Source organism: Hetaerina americana, unplaced genomic scaffold, assembly GCF_022747635.1.
Source record: "Hetaerina americana unplaced genomic scaffold, ioHetAmer1.1.p SCAF_60, whole genome shotgun sequence".
Classification (NCBI taxonomy): domain Eukaryota; kingdom Metazoa; phylum Arthropoda; class Insecta; order Odonata; family Calopterygidae; genus Hetaerina; species Hetaerina americana.
In genome coordinates, this window is record NW_027287206.1 from 1338414 (window position 1) to 1360207 (window position 21794).

General features: G+C 36.7%; 1 protein-coding gene across 1 annotated transcript; it reads right to left on the reverse strand.

Annotated features, from left to right (window-relative positions):
• Nucleotides 1-1466: 1466 nt before the first annotated feature.
• On the reverse strand, nt 1467-21761 carry cpb (F-actin-capping protein subunit beta). Its single transcript, XM_071594420.1, has 5 exons — nt 21651-21761; nt 20850-21061; nt 12345-12517; nt 3717-3916; nt 1467-2545 (listed from the first exon to the last, which is right to left on the reverse strand). Exons 1-5 carry the CDS (start codon nt 21651-21653, stop codon nt 2303-2305), a joined length of 831 nt encoding a protein of 276 aa, XP_071450521.1. The 5' UTR covers nt 21654-21761; the 3' UTR covers nt 1467-2302.
• Nucleotides 21762-21794: the final 33 nt, after the last annotated feature.

Consider the following 21794-nt stretch of genomic DNA (forward strand, 5'->3'; position numbering starts at 1 on the left):
TCTATTTGGCACAATTCCTCTGGAAATGTAGTAAACATTCCATATTTTACCGTAAATTCCTGAATAATCATACATACTTAGCCTTCAAGTGGTGTCACTTCAGAAGCTAGGCACCATTCTGTGGTATCAGAATGAGTAGAGACATGGCATCAAAAGTGACCAATCTATGCAAGTAATGGCATCAGCCCATATGATGTGGATGTCCTTGTAACACTGGAATACTTGGATGTACATAAATCTGAATATCTCTCAACAGTCTCCTAGCTGTGTGTCCATTGTCAGCCAGCAATAATAGAAATGGTACGCAACCATTGATGCAGTTTTTGACATTGGAGCCTTCGAAGAGTGTATCCAAGCTGAGTAGCTCTTCAGATAAGATTTAGTACTGACACAGGTTTACTTCAAAATTTTAAAGGTTTCAAAATATTAAAAGTCAACATAGGCCAGGGGAAATGAAAACTATAAATGAAGGATGCTCTTATTTCACACAGCTTCCAAAGTTTCAGCAACTTATCTATATGAGTAGTTTCTGGATCCAATTATATACACAGTTTCACTGCAGTTGCAGCTTCAACTGTGCCCACATATTCATGTTCACACATTGAGTGCAGATCACTCATTGCCTGACGTACTGGGGGCTATCTTTCTGTGGGACTGCAAACACTTGCTATTGGAAAATAATTTTTGCACAATGTTATCATTAATTTTCATAGGTCACTCACTCGTACATTTATTTTTCAGCTAAAAGTGGTTTTATGGCTCCAGACACTCCTAGCTTTGTCCAACATGTGTGATTTCGTAGGTACCAAAACTTCATAGGAAACCACAGGTGACAGAGTGAAGAGATTTCCAGTCCTGATGAATGACTTTCACACACCATGGGGATAAATATTAGGTGAGTCTTAAATACAGTTTTCTATATTTTGTTTCCAAGTTTGCATGGGATTTCAGTCACCTTCCCTTAGGGCATGCAGGTGCTGGAAACAGCCATTACAATAATATGACTAATGCTCGTGAAAGAACTCAGAAGATCCTTGAGAAACTTCAACATACTCTCCAGCAAATATCATGGTCCATCAAATCTGTCGTCATGTGTGCTGGTGGGGAAAGGTGTCCTTAACCATGACAGCTCGTTTATACTCTTTACAGCATTACTCATGCTTCAAGAATATTTTTAATTGAATCATTGTATGTGGAATTTTTTTGGTAAAATATTTAATTATTTATATGACCTGCCATGCATGTAAACTAAACATCAAAGAAACACAAAATACACAATAGGTAACTTCCTAGATACAGTGAAAACTATGGCCATGCTCTTTGCTAACTGGATTACTTCAGTTACATGTGAGGGAAGTAATTGACATTCGCTATGGGCAACAACAACATCTAGCACTATAATTGAAGGCTTAGGAAAGAGGAAATACTGGCAAATTAAACTAGTCACAAAATTTGAAAGCTATTTAATGTCACTCAAAATCATAAAACAAAACATTGGATGTTGATTAATAAAATGCATTCAGTTAACTTATAATAATGGGATAACAAGACAATTTTCATCATACATAAGAGCTATACATTTTGTGAACAAAAATTGAAAACATTGAAATGAGAATTCAACACAAATCAAACAACATAATGATTTTTAAAATCAATAATAAGTAAAAAATTTGAAAAAAAATAAAAACTAAGTTTAAAGAATAAATAGCAATGGTCCTGTTAGGCAATACATTACAACTTACCTTGTGAGTAAGTATTCCTAAATTCTAAGAAATTATGGCTAGATGAACTAAGAAAACTTATAGTATGATTCAAAATAATTTTATTTCTTATTCACTCTATTGCAGGATAAGCTATGCAACCATAACAGATACAATTACTTATCAGTTCGTATATTCCCCCTCCAAGTTTTAGAGAATTTTATTAAACCATGTTTCAACAATTTATAATTAAACTGTGATATCTGAATATAATTCAGTCATGCTTTTGCGATTCATACAATGCTTAGGGCAAATACTTCCATCAACACAAAAGATTCCTCAATCACTGACCTCACCTATGATTCAATTACCAAAAATTGGCATCTTGGTTAAGAGTACAAAATCACACATCCAAACTTCAGCTTTTCTAACAGGCTTGGAGTAGTCCTCGGGTGAAGATGCAACCAAATGAGAACTCAGCACCTCATCTCCTCTGCTCGCGTTTTCTTCTTTCCTCTGGTCTGAACACAATCCATTGTGCAGAGGCATGGCAGGGAGAGAGCACACCAGTTGCAAACTGTGCCCTCCCCTTACTTGCCTCATCAGTTTGACTCTCCTTTGGCCTGCCTCCGTTGCAGAGCGGCTGCAAGGTCATGCTGGAGAAGTTTTTCACGTGTCTTATCTACCAATGGCTCAACAGAACGAAGGCCATTCACTATATCTTTTGTTTTTCCAAAATATATTTCATTCAGCGTATTTCGTATTTTGTTCTCCATATCTTCAACCATACGTCCTATATTTGCTATATGAGGGGAGGCCTCACTCACACTAGCATCCTGCTCCACCTGCAAGCAAAGCAGCCACAAATCAATGACTGTTGACAAATATTATATGCAGCAAAATTACCTGGTTTAACTCACAAAATAATGATGATGGGATGCACACCTTCAGATTTTAAGGGTCAAACATTTCAATGATTTCTCTTCAAACATTAATTAATAAATTCACATTTGTTTTGTCTAGTGGTCTACTAGTTGCTCCAACAACTGTCACTTCTGAGCTCCAATCCAGTAGTCTACTTAAAACATAATATCCCCTTTTTATTAGGCAGTGCACAGAGACTTATGTTGTGGAAATGGATTCTAGTACAACCAGCCATTTCGATAGAAGAACAACTCTGGGTTTGGAATAGATGTAGCCTATACCTTTTGGTGGGGTTAAATCAAAATATACATGTATCTACAATGAAATTTGAAGCCATGACCTGGTTCCATGACTTCCAAACCATGTACATGTTTAAAATCATGTTCACATTTTAAGCATTCCAGGAACCCCTTTTCATCTCTGTATTAAGTACAACCAAACCAGTAGATCTTATGGAAAGTGTCCAAAATAACCTTCAATCAATGCCTGCTCAGTGTACAATTGGTTATATCTCAAGGGAAAGTTGTTCATACATAAAGTTAACTCATTTGGACAAAGGATAGTGAGCACTATTCACATACCAACTTTCATCATGAGAAACTAGGAAAGGATGCTGAAAAGTTAATATTAGGCCAAATAAGCAAAGGACTCTAGGCTTTGAATCACTTTCAGAAATGGATTTCCCCTTGTTACTCCACTTAAAAATAGTTCAATCTCAAGGAAATAGATTCTGCTTCTTTACTAGGGTCTCTATTTACAATTGGGTCAGAATATGTAAAAATTGTATGACACCTTGCAACCAAGATTTTTCCTGAATATAGCAGGGTTCTGCTCATTACAGGTTCCACTTGGCATGTTTCACTTTAGTAAGGCTTCCAGGGCATATAGTATATTATTTGATTTTCAACCCAGCTGTAAATTAAATTACAACCATTTGCACAGAAGCGACCAATTAAAATAATGAATGAGGGAGAATGATAATAATACGGGGTAATAGAAAAGGGAAAAATGTAATTAAGCACATCTCAAACGAAACAGGAGAGGGTCTTCTCCTTTCCATACCCACATGAGCATGGAAACATGAAAACTTACTTGGCGGGTCAAACTTCCTCCTAGATTCATTGTACCAGAGCCATCTTTATTGGTTTGCAGCCACAGCATGGCAGTCGATGTCAATTTGTAATGTGCGCTTCTTCCACTAGACTTTTCTTGCACTTCGACTACATGAATTGAATCCCAGCATCCTTTAATCTTTTTTGAACCATCACCTGCTTTCTTAATGAGGATGACACCTGAAAATCACACATCGATCTTTCATGTAAAAATCATACATGTACTAATATAAAGTTAACAGTTTCAGGCTTAACTTTGTGGAATTCCTTAATGATGAGGGTAAAAAATAAGAGAAAGTTTACACTTCCACACACTTTTAATGTTCTACAACCATGGTTTCGACTCTGTGCATCATCGTCACCTAATGATGATGCACAGCATCGAAACCGTGGTCATAGAACATTAAAAAGGTGTGGAAGTGTAAAGTTTCTCTTATTTTTTACCCTCATCATGTACTAATATTATTATTGTAGGCTGCACATTTTCTCACCAATTCTGTTTCCATTAGAAAAAAATAGCAGCCTCTATTCTCACAAATCACAGCCATATTCCTATAAGACTTTTAAATAAAATTATCTAATGGAACATTCACGGACCAATGGAAATCATTTGCCCTCCTCACGTGCCTAATCCCCAATGCCTGACAGTTTTGAATGGGTTCATTTGAAAAGTGAATTGATGCAATGGAAGTGCAGGGTTGAGACTTTGCACAACAATGACTCATTTCTGACAACACCATTTGCAATGCACACTGATGCTCCATAGGAGGGCATCAGGCTAAGTGGAGCCCCATCCATATTTTTCTGTGTCGCTTCTTGTGACTTCATTTGACATGTACCTACCGTTAAATATTTTTGGAGGAGAGCTCTGATACAGTGATATTTAAACGAACTTTCAGTAAAAGTGAATGATTTTAATTTTTCAGGAATGACATTGTTGAGTCCATTGAAATTGGATCAAGACAAAATAAGCAACAGTTACTTTCCATCACTATCATTTCCAGCAAAAGAAGGACAATACACATGAGTGAGCAAGGCCTATGATGTTCAATTCACAACAGAAAATGACAGGAAATTCCTAGAGTTTACGAGATCTTCCTGTTTTCCAAAAATATGTCCACCATTAACTGAAAATAATCAACAGAGAGACTTGAAGAAAAAACAAAATATCAAAGGCCGTACTATGTTTTGCAGTCATCATACAAAAACCTCAATGAAATGTATTTCACAGTTTTAATTTGGGACACGTTAAACGTAAGAGGACTTAATGAGGTATTATAGAAAAGTTTCTCACAAATAATGTAAATTTTCAGGCTTCTTTCTCATGTTTTTCAATTTCCCTGCTCTATCACGCATTTCACATTAGGAGTCTCCGGTTTCATTTGAGAAGAGAGGTTCTGTACGTGAATTCTGTGAAAATGAGTAGAGAAAGATATGCTTGAAAACTTCATCACGCCTGCAATGTGCATTGGGCATCAGCAAAAGTTACGTTTCAGTGGAATGCTAGAGACTGAAGTTATATAAACTGAGATGTAGGTGTCAGCCAGTTACGATAAATGTAAATCAAGTTAAGATTTACCCTGCACTTATGAAAAAGATAAAAGTTTGCATATTCCTGTCTTCGGCTGTATTCAACATAAATATATAATAACAAAGTTCACAATGTCACCAGTTAAGATGTTAACCAAAGGATTTCCCAATAACTAATTGATATGACTTTTCAGATTAGTATAGCATTCATTTTGGGTATTTTGCAGGGTAATTATAGAGATACCACATTTTACATAATTAATAATGATTGTTCTACATGTCTCTGACCGTGTAATTTTTAAGGCATACATTAACATGCATATTATCAGGCTTTGGCATTAATGATTAAAAATGCAGCGATTAATTTCATTAGAGTAAGACTGGAACACTTGACTGTGGTAAGTTGACTGTTTTTGATTTTCAGGTGGGCATAAATTAATTTTTGTCTTTTTTTAAATATTTTACTTTATTCATTTTAGAAAAAGGCAACACTTTCCAGCATAATATTTTGAATAGATGTATTAGTAGTAGTTTTTTATGGGACGTGACCAACAGCTAAGGTCATTTGTGCCATTAGGGATGGATGGGAAAGGAAAGGAAGGTTGGAGAGAAACCTGATGTCAGCATGAGCCTACTCTTGTCAAAAGGTGCCATAAGGTCCACAGTTTAACGTCTCACCCGCTGGACGTCTTACTCACTCAAAGTGCTCTCCACAAAGTACTTCAAGTACGGATTGGGATACAGCTGAGAAATATTTGTTGTCTCCAGGATTTGAACCCAGGCAAGTAGTACTAGTTATTAGGATAGGCAACCAAGAGCAGAGTTCGTTTGCACCAGAAGAGATAGGTGGGTAATCTGGTAGGGATAGGATGTTATAGGAAAGGAGGAAGGGTTTCTAAGCAAAGACTCCAACAAAGGTCTTAGCAAAAGATTTCCAACAGCTACTTTGAATAATATCAATTGAAAGCAAATTTTTTGATAACAATTTGATAGTTCGAGAAAGAAATAATTTGAAAAAAACTTTTACGAATGCCTTTTTGAACTGCTAAAAATGTATACGAGAAAGTGCTTAATATATGATCAGTGAGTAAAGCTAATTTCATCCTTTGGTGTTCTCTTGTGGCATTAGTGACAGGATTTGCACCACTGGGCTTGTGCAGCAGTGTCACACATGCATCACCACTCTCGATGCAGCTAGGCATAGGGGTACGCGAAAATCTGTGCACAAGCACTGCCTGGCCCTTCTATGTCACCATCGCTTGCACTGCACTCAAAGTTGTGCAGGTCGGCAAGAGAGACTAAGTACAAACTGAACAAAAAGAGACAAGTAAAATACAAATTGAGAGGGATGAGCAATTCATCACTCATCATCCCTCAGGAACAGCAAGTGAGCTGTGCACCAATTTTAGTGCTGGATGCCCACTTAAAACAAGTAGGCAGCCAGCTGGTGGCAAGCCCTTCTGAAAACTTTACAGTCAGCAGCATAGCTGGGGACTAAACCCCCTAACTAGATTATATTATTCAGTTAATTTAAAGTTTTTTTGATTTACACATATAATTTAATGTTTTTAGGGAGAGTTTAGGTTCTATAAGAATGAGAATATTGTGTGCGCAACTCCTCAGCTGGCTAGAGGACATGGTAGTGCGATTGGGGTTTATACAGGGTCCTTCCCAAAGGTAAGTAAAATGATGCTCATTATCTTTTTTGACTCAAAAAGCATTATCCACACAGAGTTTGTGCCTCAGGAAATACAGTGAACGGCATGTTTTGCAAGGAAGCCCTCGAAAGACTGTGACAAAGAGTGGAACACATCAGCAGGAAGGAGATCTTTGCCAGTTCGAGGCCGCGAGACAACACCAGCAAGTACCAGTGAAGTTCTGAGTCCCTAGCCAGGCACAAGGAGGCAATGCTACCCCAGCCACCCTACAGCCCACAAATAGCCAGACTTATTTTGGTTCCAACAAATAATGAGGAGCCTGAAAGGCAACCATTTTGGCAAAACGGATATTGTCAAAGAGGCTTTGATGAGGCACCTTAACAGAGTTGACACCTCCAGGAAGCATCCCACGACTGGCAGAGGAACTGCCATCAGTGTGTTGATGCCTTAGATTGCTTTTTTGAAGAATTTTAGTCATTTGCACAAGGATGTAGAATAAATTTCCCCTGGTATTTTTTCTATTTATTTTTTGTACAGGCAGGAATGAAACGTGTGTCGCACAGGTGGTCATTTGGAGTTCATGGAGAGGAGGGAGTGTGGCACACCACAGACTGGCCAAAGCTATGACACTTTTAGTCCCTGTTTTTCTGGTACACACAATTGATTTGACCTGTTCTGAGAACAATGCCATTTTTAATATTTAGGTACACTACATGTGAGAACAGTTTAACCAAGCCTATCCCGTTATTAAATTATGCTTCGTCACTTCATTGTTTGATCTGTTACAGCAAAAGCTCAACAAAATATAAGTATAAACTACACACAAACGGGAAAGAAAAATTTTCCACCTGCTGATGGAGAGTTTTGATTGGAAACATTCAGTATTTGGCACGAAATTTGATCAATTGAAAGTAACCACCATCAGGGCTGAGCTTGCCCTTCATTTACAGAGGAAAACTTAGTTTTTAAAAGGAATGCTACATTTTACATGTTATCTTCTGAATTATTGGTAATTCTTTTTAAATTTTTCAGTGAAGGAAAATTCCAGCTAGTTATTTTGCCGAGGTAAATCTATACATTTGGCCATCATGACTCCTAATTTTTCCAGTTGGAGGATTCACAGTGTACTCATTGACAGTCACTAAGTACGACAATAAAATAATTTTGTCATGATTATCATAAATAAATGGAGAAGTGTTTTTGAAAATATTGAAGGTAGTTTTTGTTTATCAAGTCTCATTTGAGATATCTTCTAACATAGCAGTTAGAGTATCACTTCAACAAATATCAGTACAATATCAATAATAAATTAAAACAACAAAATAAAGCTTAATTTTTTACATTTTATAAAATGAATATTATTATTTCATTTTTCAGGGAAAAATATCCCCCAAGCATTTATGCAGTGAGAAAGAGTTATATTTAATTTCAAAGGGAATTATAGTTGTTTTACACATAACATTAATATATAAATTTTATTGAAAGGAACTAATTACTTGAGACTATATTTGACAAAAGTTTACAAGTTAAAACTAAAATAGATTCACTGGAATTAACTAAGCAGAATTCCATAATTGAAAAACTAATTTTGAATAATACACATGACAAGTAAAAAACAGAAATTTTAAGTAATAATTTGGGGGTCAACCGATATAAGAAATCAACCTATTTTACCTTGTGTAAAAAATGGATTTGAAAAAGCTTTAGGCAATATTTTAACACCAGTGCTAGAAGATGAGGAAGAGTTAACTTGGTGATGGGCTTGAAGAGATAACAAATGCAATTAATTCATTTAATTGTGATTTAGGTGAAGAATTTCTTGGATTCGAGTGATCTACCTATCCTATCATACATTTATGCGGACGTCTATATAATACGACGTACTCTACTCTACGATGTGAAGTACTATGCACTAGAATAAAGAAGTGCTAAGTATTATAATAAATGAAGTATAGAAATTATATGTTTCTTCTTTTCCTCATGAGATGAAATAACTGTAACAGTCGCAGATCTGTATAATATAGAATGCAATTAGAAAGGCATGCCTTTTAATTTAATTTATTTTTGCGAGACTCTTCTTTAAATTACGGTGAACATAGGTATGTTAATGCTTGGATATTTTCAATTTTCATTACACAACGCGCATCGTCATTTTTTTCGATCACTGAACATTTTTGTATAGATAACGCACACGTTATCGATGGGAAAATATGGTGTATTTGATGGCAATGAAGATTCAACTACCTACACAAAATATTGTATGTTAATTAATAATTAATTCCAGTGAGCAAATCCCAGTGATATGGAAAATTGTCTCTGTCATAGCATAACAATGTTATTCCATTTCTTTCATATGTTACTTATATTATATTATGCATAATGATAAATATTATGCAAGCCTATTCAAGGATCACCCCATATCCCAACCAAAAAATGCTGCCTTGATGGGGTTTCACTGTGTTCAGGGATCCAAGATGATCGTAAATGCACTTGGGAGTTCCCTCAGCTACTGAGAATCAAAAGTTGCCTGCCTGAACACACCAATGCTTGGTCTACATAGGCAAGGGAACAATGCTCATGAATGCTGATTACAATTATCATTTCCAAATGGATTTTTTTTAATTCATTGATTATATATTAAAATATATAAGTTAAATAATATTCTGCAAAAATAGATTTAATTACTTATCAATGACGGCTAAGTACATAAAGTTTGTAATTTGAGTGTGTAGCAGCTATACCATATATCAGGGAGGACAAGTTATCATGCCTTTTAAGCCGTGATGGGCCTCCTTCAACACTTTCACAAATAATAATCTATTTATTAATTGTTTTCAAGTAAAAGAGGTAGTTCATTATAATATTTGAGTAATCACTTAAATGATTTTTAACCACTATAAAAGGATCATGGTATTTTATTAATAATTATTGGGTCTATCTTATTATGCCATTTCTTGACCTTTCATAGTCCTTAGATATGTACAGTAAACTCTCAATTATCCATTTTGTGCATTATATGAACTATTCTCTCTTTTGGCACATCACATTTTTGATAAAATTACAATTGTGCAGCTAATTAACCGCTTTGGAACTGCGATATGCTTTTTCAATAAATACCAATGTGAAATGCCTTGACTTAAAAGTTTTTAGTTTCACAAAATCAAGAGTTGCCAATAATATTTAACGTTTTAATTGAAGCATTTCTGTATTCTCCTTATTTTCTCATTATAATTTCTCTTGCATTAATTAACCCTAAGAATTCTGCATTCTCTTTTAAGCATAAATAATTATACAGGTAGCTTCACTATCCATCAAGTTCATCATTAACTATTTAACACAGCTTCATTTTCATTGGTGTATCATGCAACAAATAAAAAATCCATATAAGTGATCCTTTCCAGAAATTCGTCCTTTGCCAGTAATTTTCCTATTTTTTTCCTGGCTATGTGGTTGTTTCTGCTTTCCGAGGAAAATACATTCTGCTCTTCTCTTGATCAATTAATTCTGTGTCTATCAATTAATTGTTGAACTATAAGGCCACCCTTACATAAATGGCTGAAACATGGAAAAAAATTGTACTTTCCAATGCTAAAAAATGCAAATTAATCACACGGAATGAAAAAGGGGAGTCTGTATATATCTATTACATATCACGGCCATATTTTCTGCATATTTTGATTAATCATGTTTTTCAATTTTCTACTTTCAATGTGCTACTTCATGAATCCATTAGCACGGGCAATCGAGAGTTCACTGTATAACTTTGCCAAGAGTAGACATTAGTAGTATCAGAAATTTGGTGACATTAGATGAATAAAGACTCAAATGTACTTTAAAATGCTGACACCAACATTTTAATTCATGTTTAGTAGTTAGTAAATGGTCATTACATTCCCTTAAATTCGTGTCAGTTAGTTCATCTGATAAGTAGCTGCTGGCTGAGAACTGAGATGTTTAACAATGAGCATTATATTGGTCCAAAGGATAATACTTAATATTAGTTTGTCTAGCAACATTTTGTATGGCTACGCTTAGTGTTGGCTCCTAAGAAGATTCTTCTTTGAAAGCATTCACTTGGGCTTCATAAAAACCACCTAAAAAGGAAAAAAATAATTCCTCAGGACACTCCATAAGCGCTCATCATCAATTTGAGCCTAGTTTTCTTCTCATGTACTTATCGCTGGCATCAACTTTATATCGCACCATAGTGCATTCATTGCTCGTGGCGCATGAGGAGTTTCAAATATTAGGAAATGTGTGCATCATCAGCTGGGTCTTTGGTCTTGACATTGGAATGGAAGATCAAAATGTATCACCACTGCAACTGCCATATGAGTTTCACATGGATGATTACTTTTGTGAGGAGAAGACCTCAAAATGGCATTGAGTGCACTCATAAGGATCCTGAGCCATGGATTAGAATGATTTTTGAAATGACTACACGACTACAGTTGATGGCCATGCCTCAGATGCAGAACAATGGTGGTGCTATGGACAGTGTACCACTCAAAGTGCATCAGCAATGATGGCATGAGAATCGTTATTGGTGACAGACCAGCACAGTGGTGCCTGTAGGCACACACATTGGCCCCTTCTGACAGATCCTTTTTGCAATAGGCCACTGAAGCCTCATCCCCACCAGCTCAAAGATATTAATCTAAATCCATTTAAAAGCTAATATGATGCCATGGCATGAGTGAAAATTTTCAGGCCGAGGTGGTGAAAAATATATGCTCAATCATAAATTATGGATGCAGTTTAATCATTTCCATTTTTATTCAGATGTTGAATCAGTTTTTAATTTGAAACAACCACTTTATGTACAATTTTATGGTCTTGCTATCATTGATTTTATTTACATTGAAATCTAGGTAAATATTGTCCACAACACCGATAAATCTCATTTGATTTAAAGTTTCATCAAATATTGATTGAGTTTGCTACACTTACAGTCAAAACTGAGCAAAAGGATTTCATACTCTTTCTGAATTAATTAATAAAATGAATCAAATAATTAAGTTTAGGGCAAATTCATAAGTTCAAACATCACACACTAAAGTTTTCAATTATTCTGCTATAATTATATAAAAAACTGCCTGTTATTGAGGCACAAATGAAATGAACAGGCTTTGTAATGTAGTCTCTAATATCTGTCCTAATTTATATACTAAAATGGGGTCTAACTTGCATTGTAGTGAAAAGCTTAGTGACTCACTAATATCTAAGGTAATTCATAATGTTAGTAGCTTGAGAGTGATTAATCCACGGAGAGTTAAAAATGTCAGGGTTGCCCTAAAACAGATTAAATAAAGAGAAGTACATATAAAAATATTGCTATATGAAATAATATAGTTTTCCTGAAAATGTTTGGTCAAGCGTGCTGAATACGAACATAATGTTCCCCAAAAGAGATCATATACCTGCAAAACCATAGTCCAGATCCCAAAGATATACAGATGAAACACCACCTTCGAAGTACATTTCTCTGTATTGGTCAAAGGCATGATTGGCATCTATCTCCAGTTTGCGCAATCGCTCAGATGGCATTGACCCATCTTCAAGTGGTGGATCGTATGCATTGCTCCAGGGTGATCTGAAAGAAAATACATTCCATAATTAAAGTGATGCTCAACTGTAATGGTAAATTTAAGAGTGACTTTTTTAATATAAGAAAATTATTATTTTTCATGCTGTAATTTGCATTGTAGTGTTCCAATAGCTGAGGTCATACCACACCAAGAACTCAACTTTTAAAAGATTCAGTTCATAATAAGACCTTAATGTTAAATTCAAAAATCCAAAATTCAGCTTTATCGGAATGATTAAATAAAAAATGATGCTAAAGCAATATTCAATTATTCTGAACAGAATGCGCTATGGTGAAATGAATGAGAGGTGCTGTGTGGAATCCCATTTTGTGATTTGTTGACAAATAGGGAGGAATTCATACGGCTGATCACTTCATCAGCAAAGCCAACAAAGGTTAATCACCATGGTTTCTTTTTTCTTCAAAGTATAAGCGCAATTAGAAGTTACACCGATTCTCCACACTGACTTATAGAGACAAATACTTCAACGTGCCATTATAATGACTTCAAGTCTGGTAGCATAATCACTGTTTATCCTTAAAATTCAGAGTGCATAAAGAGAGAACCATGTGAGAGATTGATCTAACGAGGAGTATTCATGAGTAATGTGGGGCATTATGTGTGACTTGAGTGAGTGGATGGGTATTCTCACTGCCCTCCCTCTTGAGTCTCATCAAGTGTTATGAAGAAAGAAGGACTTGACTGACACCAAGTCTTTAAATCCTCCCCAAGGCTCTTCACATACACAAGTTCTATTGTTGAAATATCTTAAACCCATTTCCTTTAGCCCACTTCCAGACCAACAGTCAACCTCCCCTTGCCCCCCTCCTCCAGATCTCTATTCTGTTCCATTTTCCTATATACATTCCGCTATAGGCTTCTTATGTGAAAGTACCACAATCCGACTAAGCCCAGGGCATATTAATTCACAAAGAGGATTTATTAGTATTGGATAGTCGACTGTTTAAGGAAAATTATGGATTGACTCTGTCGGACCATGCCTCATTTCTTGGCCTCCTCTAACAAGACACAACTGATTACCCTGTACAACAATAAACTGCTCTGCAATTGCAAATGGGTTCTATCTCCTGTCATTCCATCCAAAATACCTCAACCTTCTTTTCCTCCCCCTCCTTCACAGCCCTAACTCCCTTCCCTCTATATCATTATTTTCAACATTCCATTCCCAATCAAAACACTCTGCATTCACCTTTCATGCCTCCTTTGGATTTCTCAATGCCAACAATCAACGCACTTTCCTCCCCCACCATCCTTAGTACATTTTCATTAGTTTTACTGCACATCCATTTTACCTTCAACATCCATCTCCACACCAACATAACAAAGCCTTCAGTCTATGCCTATCATTCTTCCTCAATGACCAAGTATTTTAATGGTACAAAACCAATTTCCATACCTGAGTTTTCACTAGTCTTTTTGTCTTTACTACTTTGATTGTCTTGGGGTCCAAATCTCTTCCCAGATAGGTAAAAGGCTCCACCTTCTCTTGTTTTTGCCCTCATATTTTAAATGCGCGAGGTCTGGTCATGAAGTTCCCAAAACTTTTGAATAGGGTATCTCTGGTTTGTTATTTTTTAACCTGCTTAGAGGTGTCGTGTTCATGGAAACTTCCCGGTTAATCATTTTTCAACCACTTTTTTGATATCTTGTTTTGTTGATGACTTATGGCCGTTTATGTAAAGGGGTGTTCGCAGAGTGTGGTGAAAAATTGGATCCACAGAAATGAGCTATTTGAAGGAGTGGCGTTGTTCTATGAAATTCTGTGTGAAACTCTGCAAATCCTTCATAGAAATTTGAGTTTATAACCAAGAGTTATGGTGAGGATACTATGAAATGTACCGTGTGTTATGAGTGGTTTATCAGATTCAAAACGTGGTGGTAATCAGTGGGAGACCATGAGCATTTCAGAATACCATCAATGTTCCAAAGAAACTGCGGGAGATGCCGCAACAGTAACTTTTAACGGAGTCATCCGCTAATGTGCATTTCAATGCAACAATTTCAGAGTGTAAAAATCATTCGCCTTGACTGGGATCCCAGTCAAGGCAAATGATTTTTACACTCTGAAATTGTTGCATTGAAATGACCATCAATGTTGATTATTGACCCTCACATCAAGAAAGCAAACACACTCGTTCATCGAAATCAACGTTTGACTGTCAGGGAGCATGCAGATGAGTGTGACATCTCGATTGGTTTGTGCTATTAAATTCCCACTGAAATTGAGGATGCATCGAGTTGCCACCAAATTCATGCCTCGCCTGATTACAGCAGACTAGAAACAACATTAAGTAGAAGTCCCTCAGGAACTGTTTGATCCAGCTGAAGAGGATAAAACCTCGTCCTGGATCATAACAGGTGATGCACCATGGGTTTCTGATATGACATCAAAACAAAAGTGCTATCTTCACCACAGATTTCTGAAAAATCCCCCCACCTCAAAAAAGCTCAACAAGTTTGCTCAACGGTCAGGGTGATGTTGACTTTTTTCCGATGCATAGGGGGTTGTGCATCACGAATACCAGCCTAAAGGCCAGAAAGTCAACACGGAGAGCTACTTGGGGTTTATGAAATGCCTAAGAGAGAGAATCAGAAGAAAACCTTCTGAATTTTGGAGGAATGGAGAGTGGTTTTTTCACCACAACAACAGAGCAGCTCACTTATCTCTGAGAACTCCCGAGTTTTCAGGCAAAATCAAGATCATTGTGTTTTCCCACCCACCTTACCAGATCTGACCCCATGCAACCATTACCTGTTCCCATAACTGAAAACCCTGCACTCAAAAGAAAAAGATTTTCCACCATTCCAGAGATAGAGAAAATTTCGATGAAGGGAATAAGTGTTCCAGGACTATCTCAAAAAGTGGAAACACCATTGAGAGAAGTGTATACATTTGGGAGGAGACTAATTTGAAGGGGACCTTGACCAATAATTTGCTAGTGAAGTATTTTTTCTGTAATAAATAATGTTCAGGAACTTTTTGAACATACCTCATAAATCACCCTTTTTTTCTCTAAAGTTTCCTAATCTTTGTTTTGTTAACAATGATTCTCTTCCGTTACCATTCACACTGGTTTTTTAATTTGCTCAGTAATGATTGTATCGCCTTGGCAGACTGGCCACCTAAAGCATGATCATCTACAAACCAAACTTTCATGAGTTCCCTGTCTCCTTTCATCCCCCGCTCCATTCCCTCCTATTCCTCTCTTGCCATTACCTTCAAATATACATTGAAAAGAACAGGTGCTAATGGACATCCTACCCTACCTCACTTCTCCTCCTAACACTGCCCATCTCCACTCCACATCCCTCACTCGCATCTGAGCAGTCTGAGACATGTACAGGTTATTGATAAATCACCTATCCCTCCAATCTTAACCTACCATCTGTGATAAGTTAATAAATTCTATCCAATTTACTCAAAGAATGGTTTCTTAATATCTACAAAACAGACATCTTGATTGTTCTCTACGCTCCTCACTATTGGTGACCTCATTTTTGCTTTGTCATCATTCACATGCCCCTCTTCCTTAGACTAACCTGAATACCCCTTAGGTAATCACATGCCCTTCTTTCCATCCTCTTATCAATCCTAAGTACCACCTTACCTGCATGTGAAATCAAACTTATTGTCATATATTCCTTATATATGACTACCTTTCCCTTTTTTTGGTGGGAACCAACACTGATTTAAATCTTTCAGCTAAATCCCTCTCCCACAAATGCTATGAATTACCCCTTAAAACTTCCTCCCACATTTTCCCAGTCCCTTAAATAGTTACTCTCAGATGTTATCCATCTCTTTGGCCTTACTTTATGTCTATTTCCTTAACGCCCTTTCTATGTTACAATCAAGGAAGCCTAGACCTAAGCTCTTCTCATTTTTGCCATGTTCTCTTTCTATGCTTAAACTTATGGCCTAATAGCCTTAAATATAATCCCTGATGTATTCTTTCCATCTCTCATAGTTTAATTGAGAATTTTCCTACATTATCTCTCATAGTGTGGATATGTATTTTCCTTCCCTACTTCTTGAGAGAGCTTAGCGTAGTGATGATGCTGCAAACAATCAAAAGACCACGTGACTGTTCTGTCCTGTGTTTCTATGCTTTTAGCACTTTCACTCTGTTCGAGTGACATGAGGTAACAGGTGGCCACTGGATTAGAGAAGTGATGTGGTCAAAGGACAAAAAGTATTTCAGGGAGGATCAGAGGGAAACAGAAAAGGGAGAAAGGGGATGCGATGCTATTCCAATGGCAGGCCCATTTTTGTTGGGCAAAATATGATATTGGAATGATTGCAATACAGTTAGGTGGCAAGAAAAGTGAAGGGGGAATAAATGAGAGATAAGAGAGGAGGAAGACAATGTGACCCATGCCTGCACTTATACTACTACCTGATTTTCAGGTGAAATGCATTGGCAGAAGTCACAGAGATGGACTTTTTAAGATACGTAAATCTAAGGGAGATAAGGAGTGGTTGGTTTCTATTAGAAATTTGTAGAGACTGACTTTTTCAGTCTATTGTGCTAAAAATGACCTAAATATTCTCTGAATCAGTTGAGGAGTTGATCATTCGTTTGTCAGGTATATGACAAAGTTGATTCCATCCGTCCTACCTATGGCCTTCCCTTTATTTTCAAAAAAACATAACTTTGTTTCTGGAACAAATTTAAATTAAAACTTCTGCTTTTCCGTGGTAACAAAGGCAGCCCTTCTCTTCAGATAACTGTTATATACCCTATCCAGTGCCCTTCCCCCTCTTACAACAAACAAATACTGGACTGATTGCAATTTAATTCACTTTCTTCCTTTTGCACACCTGGATGATTTCATTATTTTGTCTCTACTAATTCTTTCTTCTCCATCAGTGGACTTGGTTCATTCAGAAGACAGCCCTGAAAAAGCCATCAGTTGACTGAATCGAATTATTGGAATAACATGTGAGATGCCAACCTTCCCATGGAAGAGATCAACACCAGCAGACTAAATGGACACAGGAAGTGGTGAGATACTGAAACACTAATGTGGATGAGGGCAATTTGACATAAAAGAAGGCACCCCCAACTTGCATCAAATTGCTTTATTGGCATATGCTCAATTCACTTTCCAAATCCTATGACTCTAAGCTGATGGGGACTATGCAAGGGAATTTGAGTGGGCACTGCTTTTAATTCCAGGCTTCACTCCCCACAATTCATCGGACAGAATCATGCTACAGCTGGATATTGCTCTGATAGATTACTGCTGTCAGCCATGGATAAGATGGGGTTTCGAGGCATAGCAAAGGATAGTTCAAAGCAACTTGAGCACACCAAAGCTGAATTCGAATCAGCACATGGTTGAAAACAGCATAAGCCAGTCTGAGAATTTTTCTGACATGAAACATGACCATTCTATTAATTTCCAATCTGAATGATAGCTTACCCCATATTACTATGTTTGCCTTTTTCCCTCCCTGTCTCTTGCATGCATGCTGTTACTACTGCTCTTGTTTTCTTTTTTATTTGTGAGTCTCATTCTCACTGTATTTGTCGGGGATATTTTCAATTAATGTGACAAGCTCCACTGAAGTCTTAATAATGTCTTTTAGGAACCAATAAACATCATCATCTTTCCGATAATGATGCCTCTATACCAGACACTGAGTTATCCAACATGGATGGCACTTACAGAAAACTCTTACTCTTTATTTGGATAAAACAAAACTATCCACCCATTATCAATTAAGAAACTTTGTGGAAATGGAGGACATTGAAATTGAGTCAAATGCATAGCCTGGAGGAGAAATAAAAAAATATTCCCCTATTTTGATGAAGTTGTTAAAATATTTTTACTTCTAAAGCTTCATTGCTGCTTTCCTGAAATGTTTGGAAGATTACATGCATGATGACTACCAGTAGAAATTAATCCCTTGATAGGAGTAAAATCACCTGCGTCCATAGCTTTCATCATCATTCCCATGAAATGAATGTCGTCAGAGTCAATTGAAAGTAATATTGACATGATTTATATGCCATTTGGATTTTGCTGCCTATTTCCACTTGGCATAAGTCATGATAGCCCAGTGGGTAGATAATTTGACAGCAAAGCAGAGGGCAAATGTTGAAATCTGGGTGGTCTTTAGGCATCACCCTAAAAAACTCAAGCCTGTCATTTTTTGGAAATCTGAACTTCTTTGGAAACCACAGGCAGCTCATGGAAAGCAACTAGCCCCCGTCCCCCAATACCTTGAATGTGCACTTTTATGCACCACAGAGCTTGGCGCTAGACAAGCTTAGCGTGACGACCAATTTGAAGCCACAAGAGATATTATTGCAAAAACAATATACAACTGCACCCAAGAAATGTGAAATTGCACGTAACAAAGGCAATGATTCTAGAAGCCATAAATTCCAGGGTTCATGCCAAAATTCCCTCGCTATTCTCACAATGTAGGACTTCCTGGAGATAACAAGCAATAGAAAAATTTTTGGTAATTAACTAAGTTAACATGACAAACAGTAAATACAATTTGCTACACGAAATAATATGTGATCCATTAACCTGCATTTTGAGCTTTTAAACACATTATGGTGACTGCTTCATAAACAGCAAAATAGCATTTGCCAAACCTTTTCTCTTATTGAAGCAAACACCCATAAGGCCAGTTCTACAAATATACATATTAGAGACTGATAAACGAAGTATCGGATGTAATCTCTGTTGTTTCATCATGATGGCACTCTATAACTTGTCTTCCTTAAAATTCCATATACATGCATGTATATACATATAGATTGTCAAATCTGATGACACTGCAGTCAAACATCTGTTGCCAAAGCATAACAAGGGAAAGTAATAGAGGAACTTCACCATAGGAGGAGTTTACCTCTTACAGCAGGGAGTAATTGAGGCAATTTTAATTGTGGATATAGGGAGCAGATTTGTGTGAAGGTAGTAATTTGGTAGAACCTATAGGAAGAAGCTGGCAAAATATACTTGGTACTTAATTGCTGAAACTCGTTTTTAGTGTGGTTGCTAAAAAAAGAAGGATCACAAAGCATTGATTGAAAACTTAAGATTGTGTCCCAGATGCCATTTTATAAACTCACTTATTAAACATGTGAAAGTAAATGAGAGATTTTGAGCCAGCAGCAGACAGGAGAAACTGTTGGGGCCAAGTGACATACTATCGTGAAAGAACTCCCAAAACCACTGTGAATAAACGCCAAGGAAAACCTCAGATTCCACTCAATGTTAAGCATTTACTCTAATGCCATTTTTGTTTTGAGCAATTGTGAATTACTGAAGAAGAGTCCAACACCGGAAGGATAATGGTATAATTGAAGCACATTAGCTACTGTACATTTCATCATTCCTTTAAAAAAATTCACATACCATGGTAGGGGGACAGTTCCTTTCACTATGCTGGCTATGGTCTGGAAGGTCTAGTACCGAAAAAATCACACAGTTCGGGTGGAGCTGAGGGTACCCAGGGAGGCTTGCCTAGGAATTGAACCCAGGCCCTATGGTCAGTAGTCCAATGCTCTACCCCTAGACAACCATTCCTACCAATTTGGAATATTAGAGAAAATATGACATCCAGATTGTGGTCAACTAAATCTGAATTTCGAGAAATTTGGAAAGGAAAATATTTATATAACTGTTAATTCTTTCACAATATCAATTCTAAAGATATGTTTTCATTACCTTTTCGATTTTAGAAATGGTCAGCTTTGAACAGAAAATCACTTTAAGCTAGATGTGGCTTTCGGTGATAGAAGAAAGAGTTTTTTTTTAGTAGTCGAAAAATTTATATCTATCTGCTGATGTTACCTATCAAATTAATTGTACAAAAGGAAAGGAATGGTAATGAAATTGAAATTTGCGTTGAGTTATCAAAAAATGACAAACTGATGCTTGGCTGTACTCGTCTGTGAGAAGCAAAACATCACCTTGCTCATGGCCCTATTTCGACTTGTCTCGGCACAACCGCGATTCTTGTCCGAGCTTGCACATGCTTGCTGTACAGTTTTGTGTCGGTGTGAATAAGGGGGTTAGAGAAACAACACGTGTACCCATAATGCGTATGTGACCACAATTAGGCCATAGTCCATATTATTTCAGAAAGGAGTATTAAGAAGTCCAGAAGAGGCATAACTTGTGACCTCCATGACAACTTCAAGTTAACTAAAAAGTTATACGTTAAAACACCATCATTTATGATCGAGACCATTCGATTACATGGCTCATTAGCCCATAAATTTCTTCATCAATAAATACTAGCAAATTCGACAGATACCATAGACATTAAATAAATAAGAAAGGACACACCTGTATGAATCACCGTCACGGTTATAGTCACACAGAAGGTAATCTTTCCCAATTTCCTTATCTCGGGCAATTTTTAGGGGTTGATCCACAGACGACAAAAGGTCCTCGCATAGGCTTGGAACAAGATCAATTAAATCACTGAGATTTTTTTCTATTTGTTGAGGAGGAAGTCTTCGCATCAAATCTAATGCACAATCCAATTGCTGCTCAGTCTATAAAAAACAGATACAATACAGACATGAATCACATAATTATCAATTCGCAATCCGAAACGCGCGATGTCAAAGTATTCCAGTCGCTCTGAAATAATCCTGGGGGAGAGAGCCATAAAGTTTTGCAAAACAATCAAGAGTACAATCACACTCATCAATCAGGACAATCACACTAAACTTAGCAAACGAAAAACCAGTAAGAGGAGAAATAGCTCTTTCAATTATTGAATCAATCTATACTACTGCCTTAACTGCAGATTAAATATAAGAAGAATAAATAAGAAAAAAACAAATAACGTCATTTGCATAATTCAGAGGGCTAAAGCGGTTAGCGATCTTGCGAATCCGCAGAGGCGGAGAATTCTCAAACAAAAAATTAAATAGAGTAAGCAGATACAGTCACCACTACGGAATCATACGTTTAATTTGAAATAAAGATCCTAAATTATCAAATTTTCCTAAGCCAACTACTACTTATAGTTCCGGTAAAATCTCAACGTCATAATCGCATACATATACGAACGATTAAAAGCTTGTGGTTTTAAAAAAATTCATTAAAATCGACACAAAAATATTTTTGGGTACATACCATATTTATAAGTATCCAGTTTCACAATGCGACTAAACACCTGACGACCGGAATCTACTCAATAACTGTTGGGTACCAGCAGGTGGACGGAAACTACTATTTGCGTCAAAATAAATACCCCCTCGCACTTTTGAAACAATTATT

Bases quoted from the DNA above. Each gene is read 5' to 3' on its own strand.
- cpb (XM_071594420.1), bottom strand. The intron at 12,518-20,849 runs GTGTGTCCTTTC...ATTTTCTTTCAG, and splicing joins CGTGACGGTGATTCATACAG to ATCACCCTGGAGCAATGCAT. The intron at 2,546-3,716 runs GTAAGTTTTCAT...CTTTGCTTGCAG, and splicing joins GAGGAAGTTTGACCCGCCAA to GTGGAGCAGGATGCTAGTGT.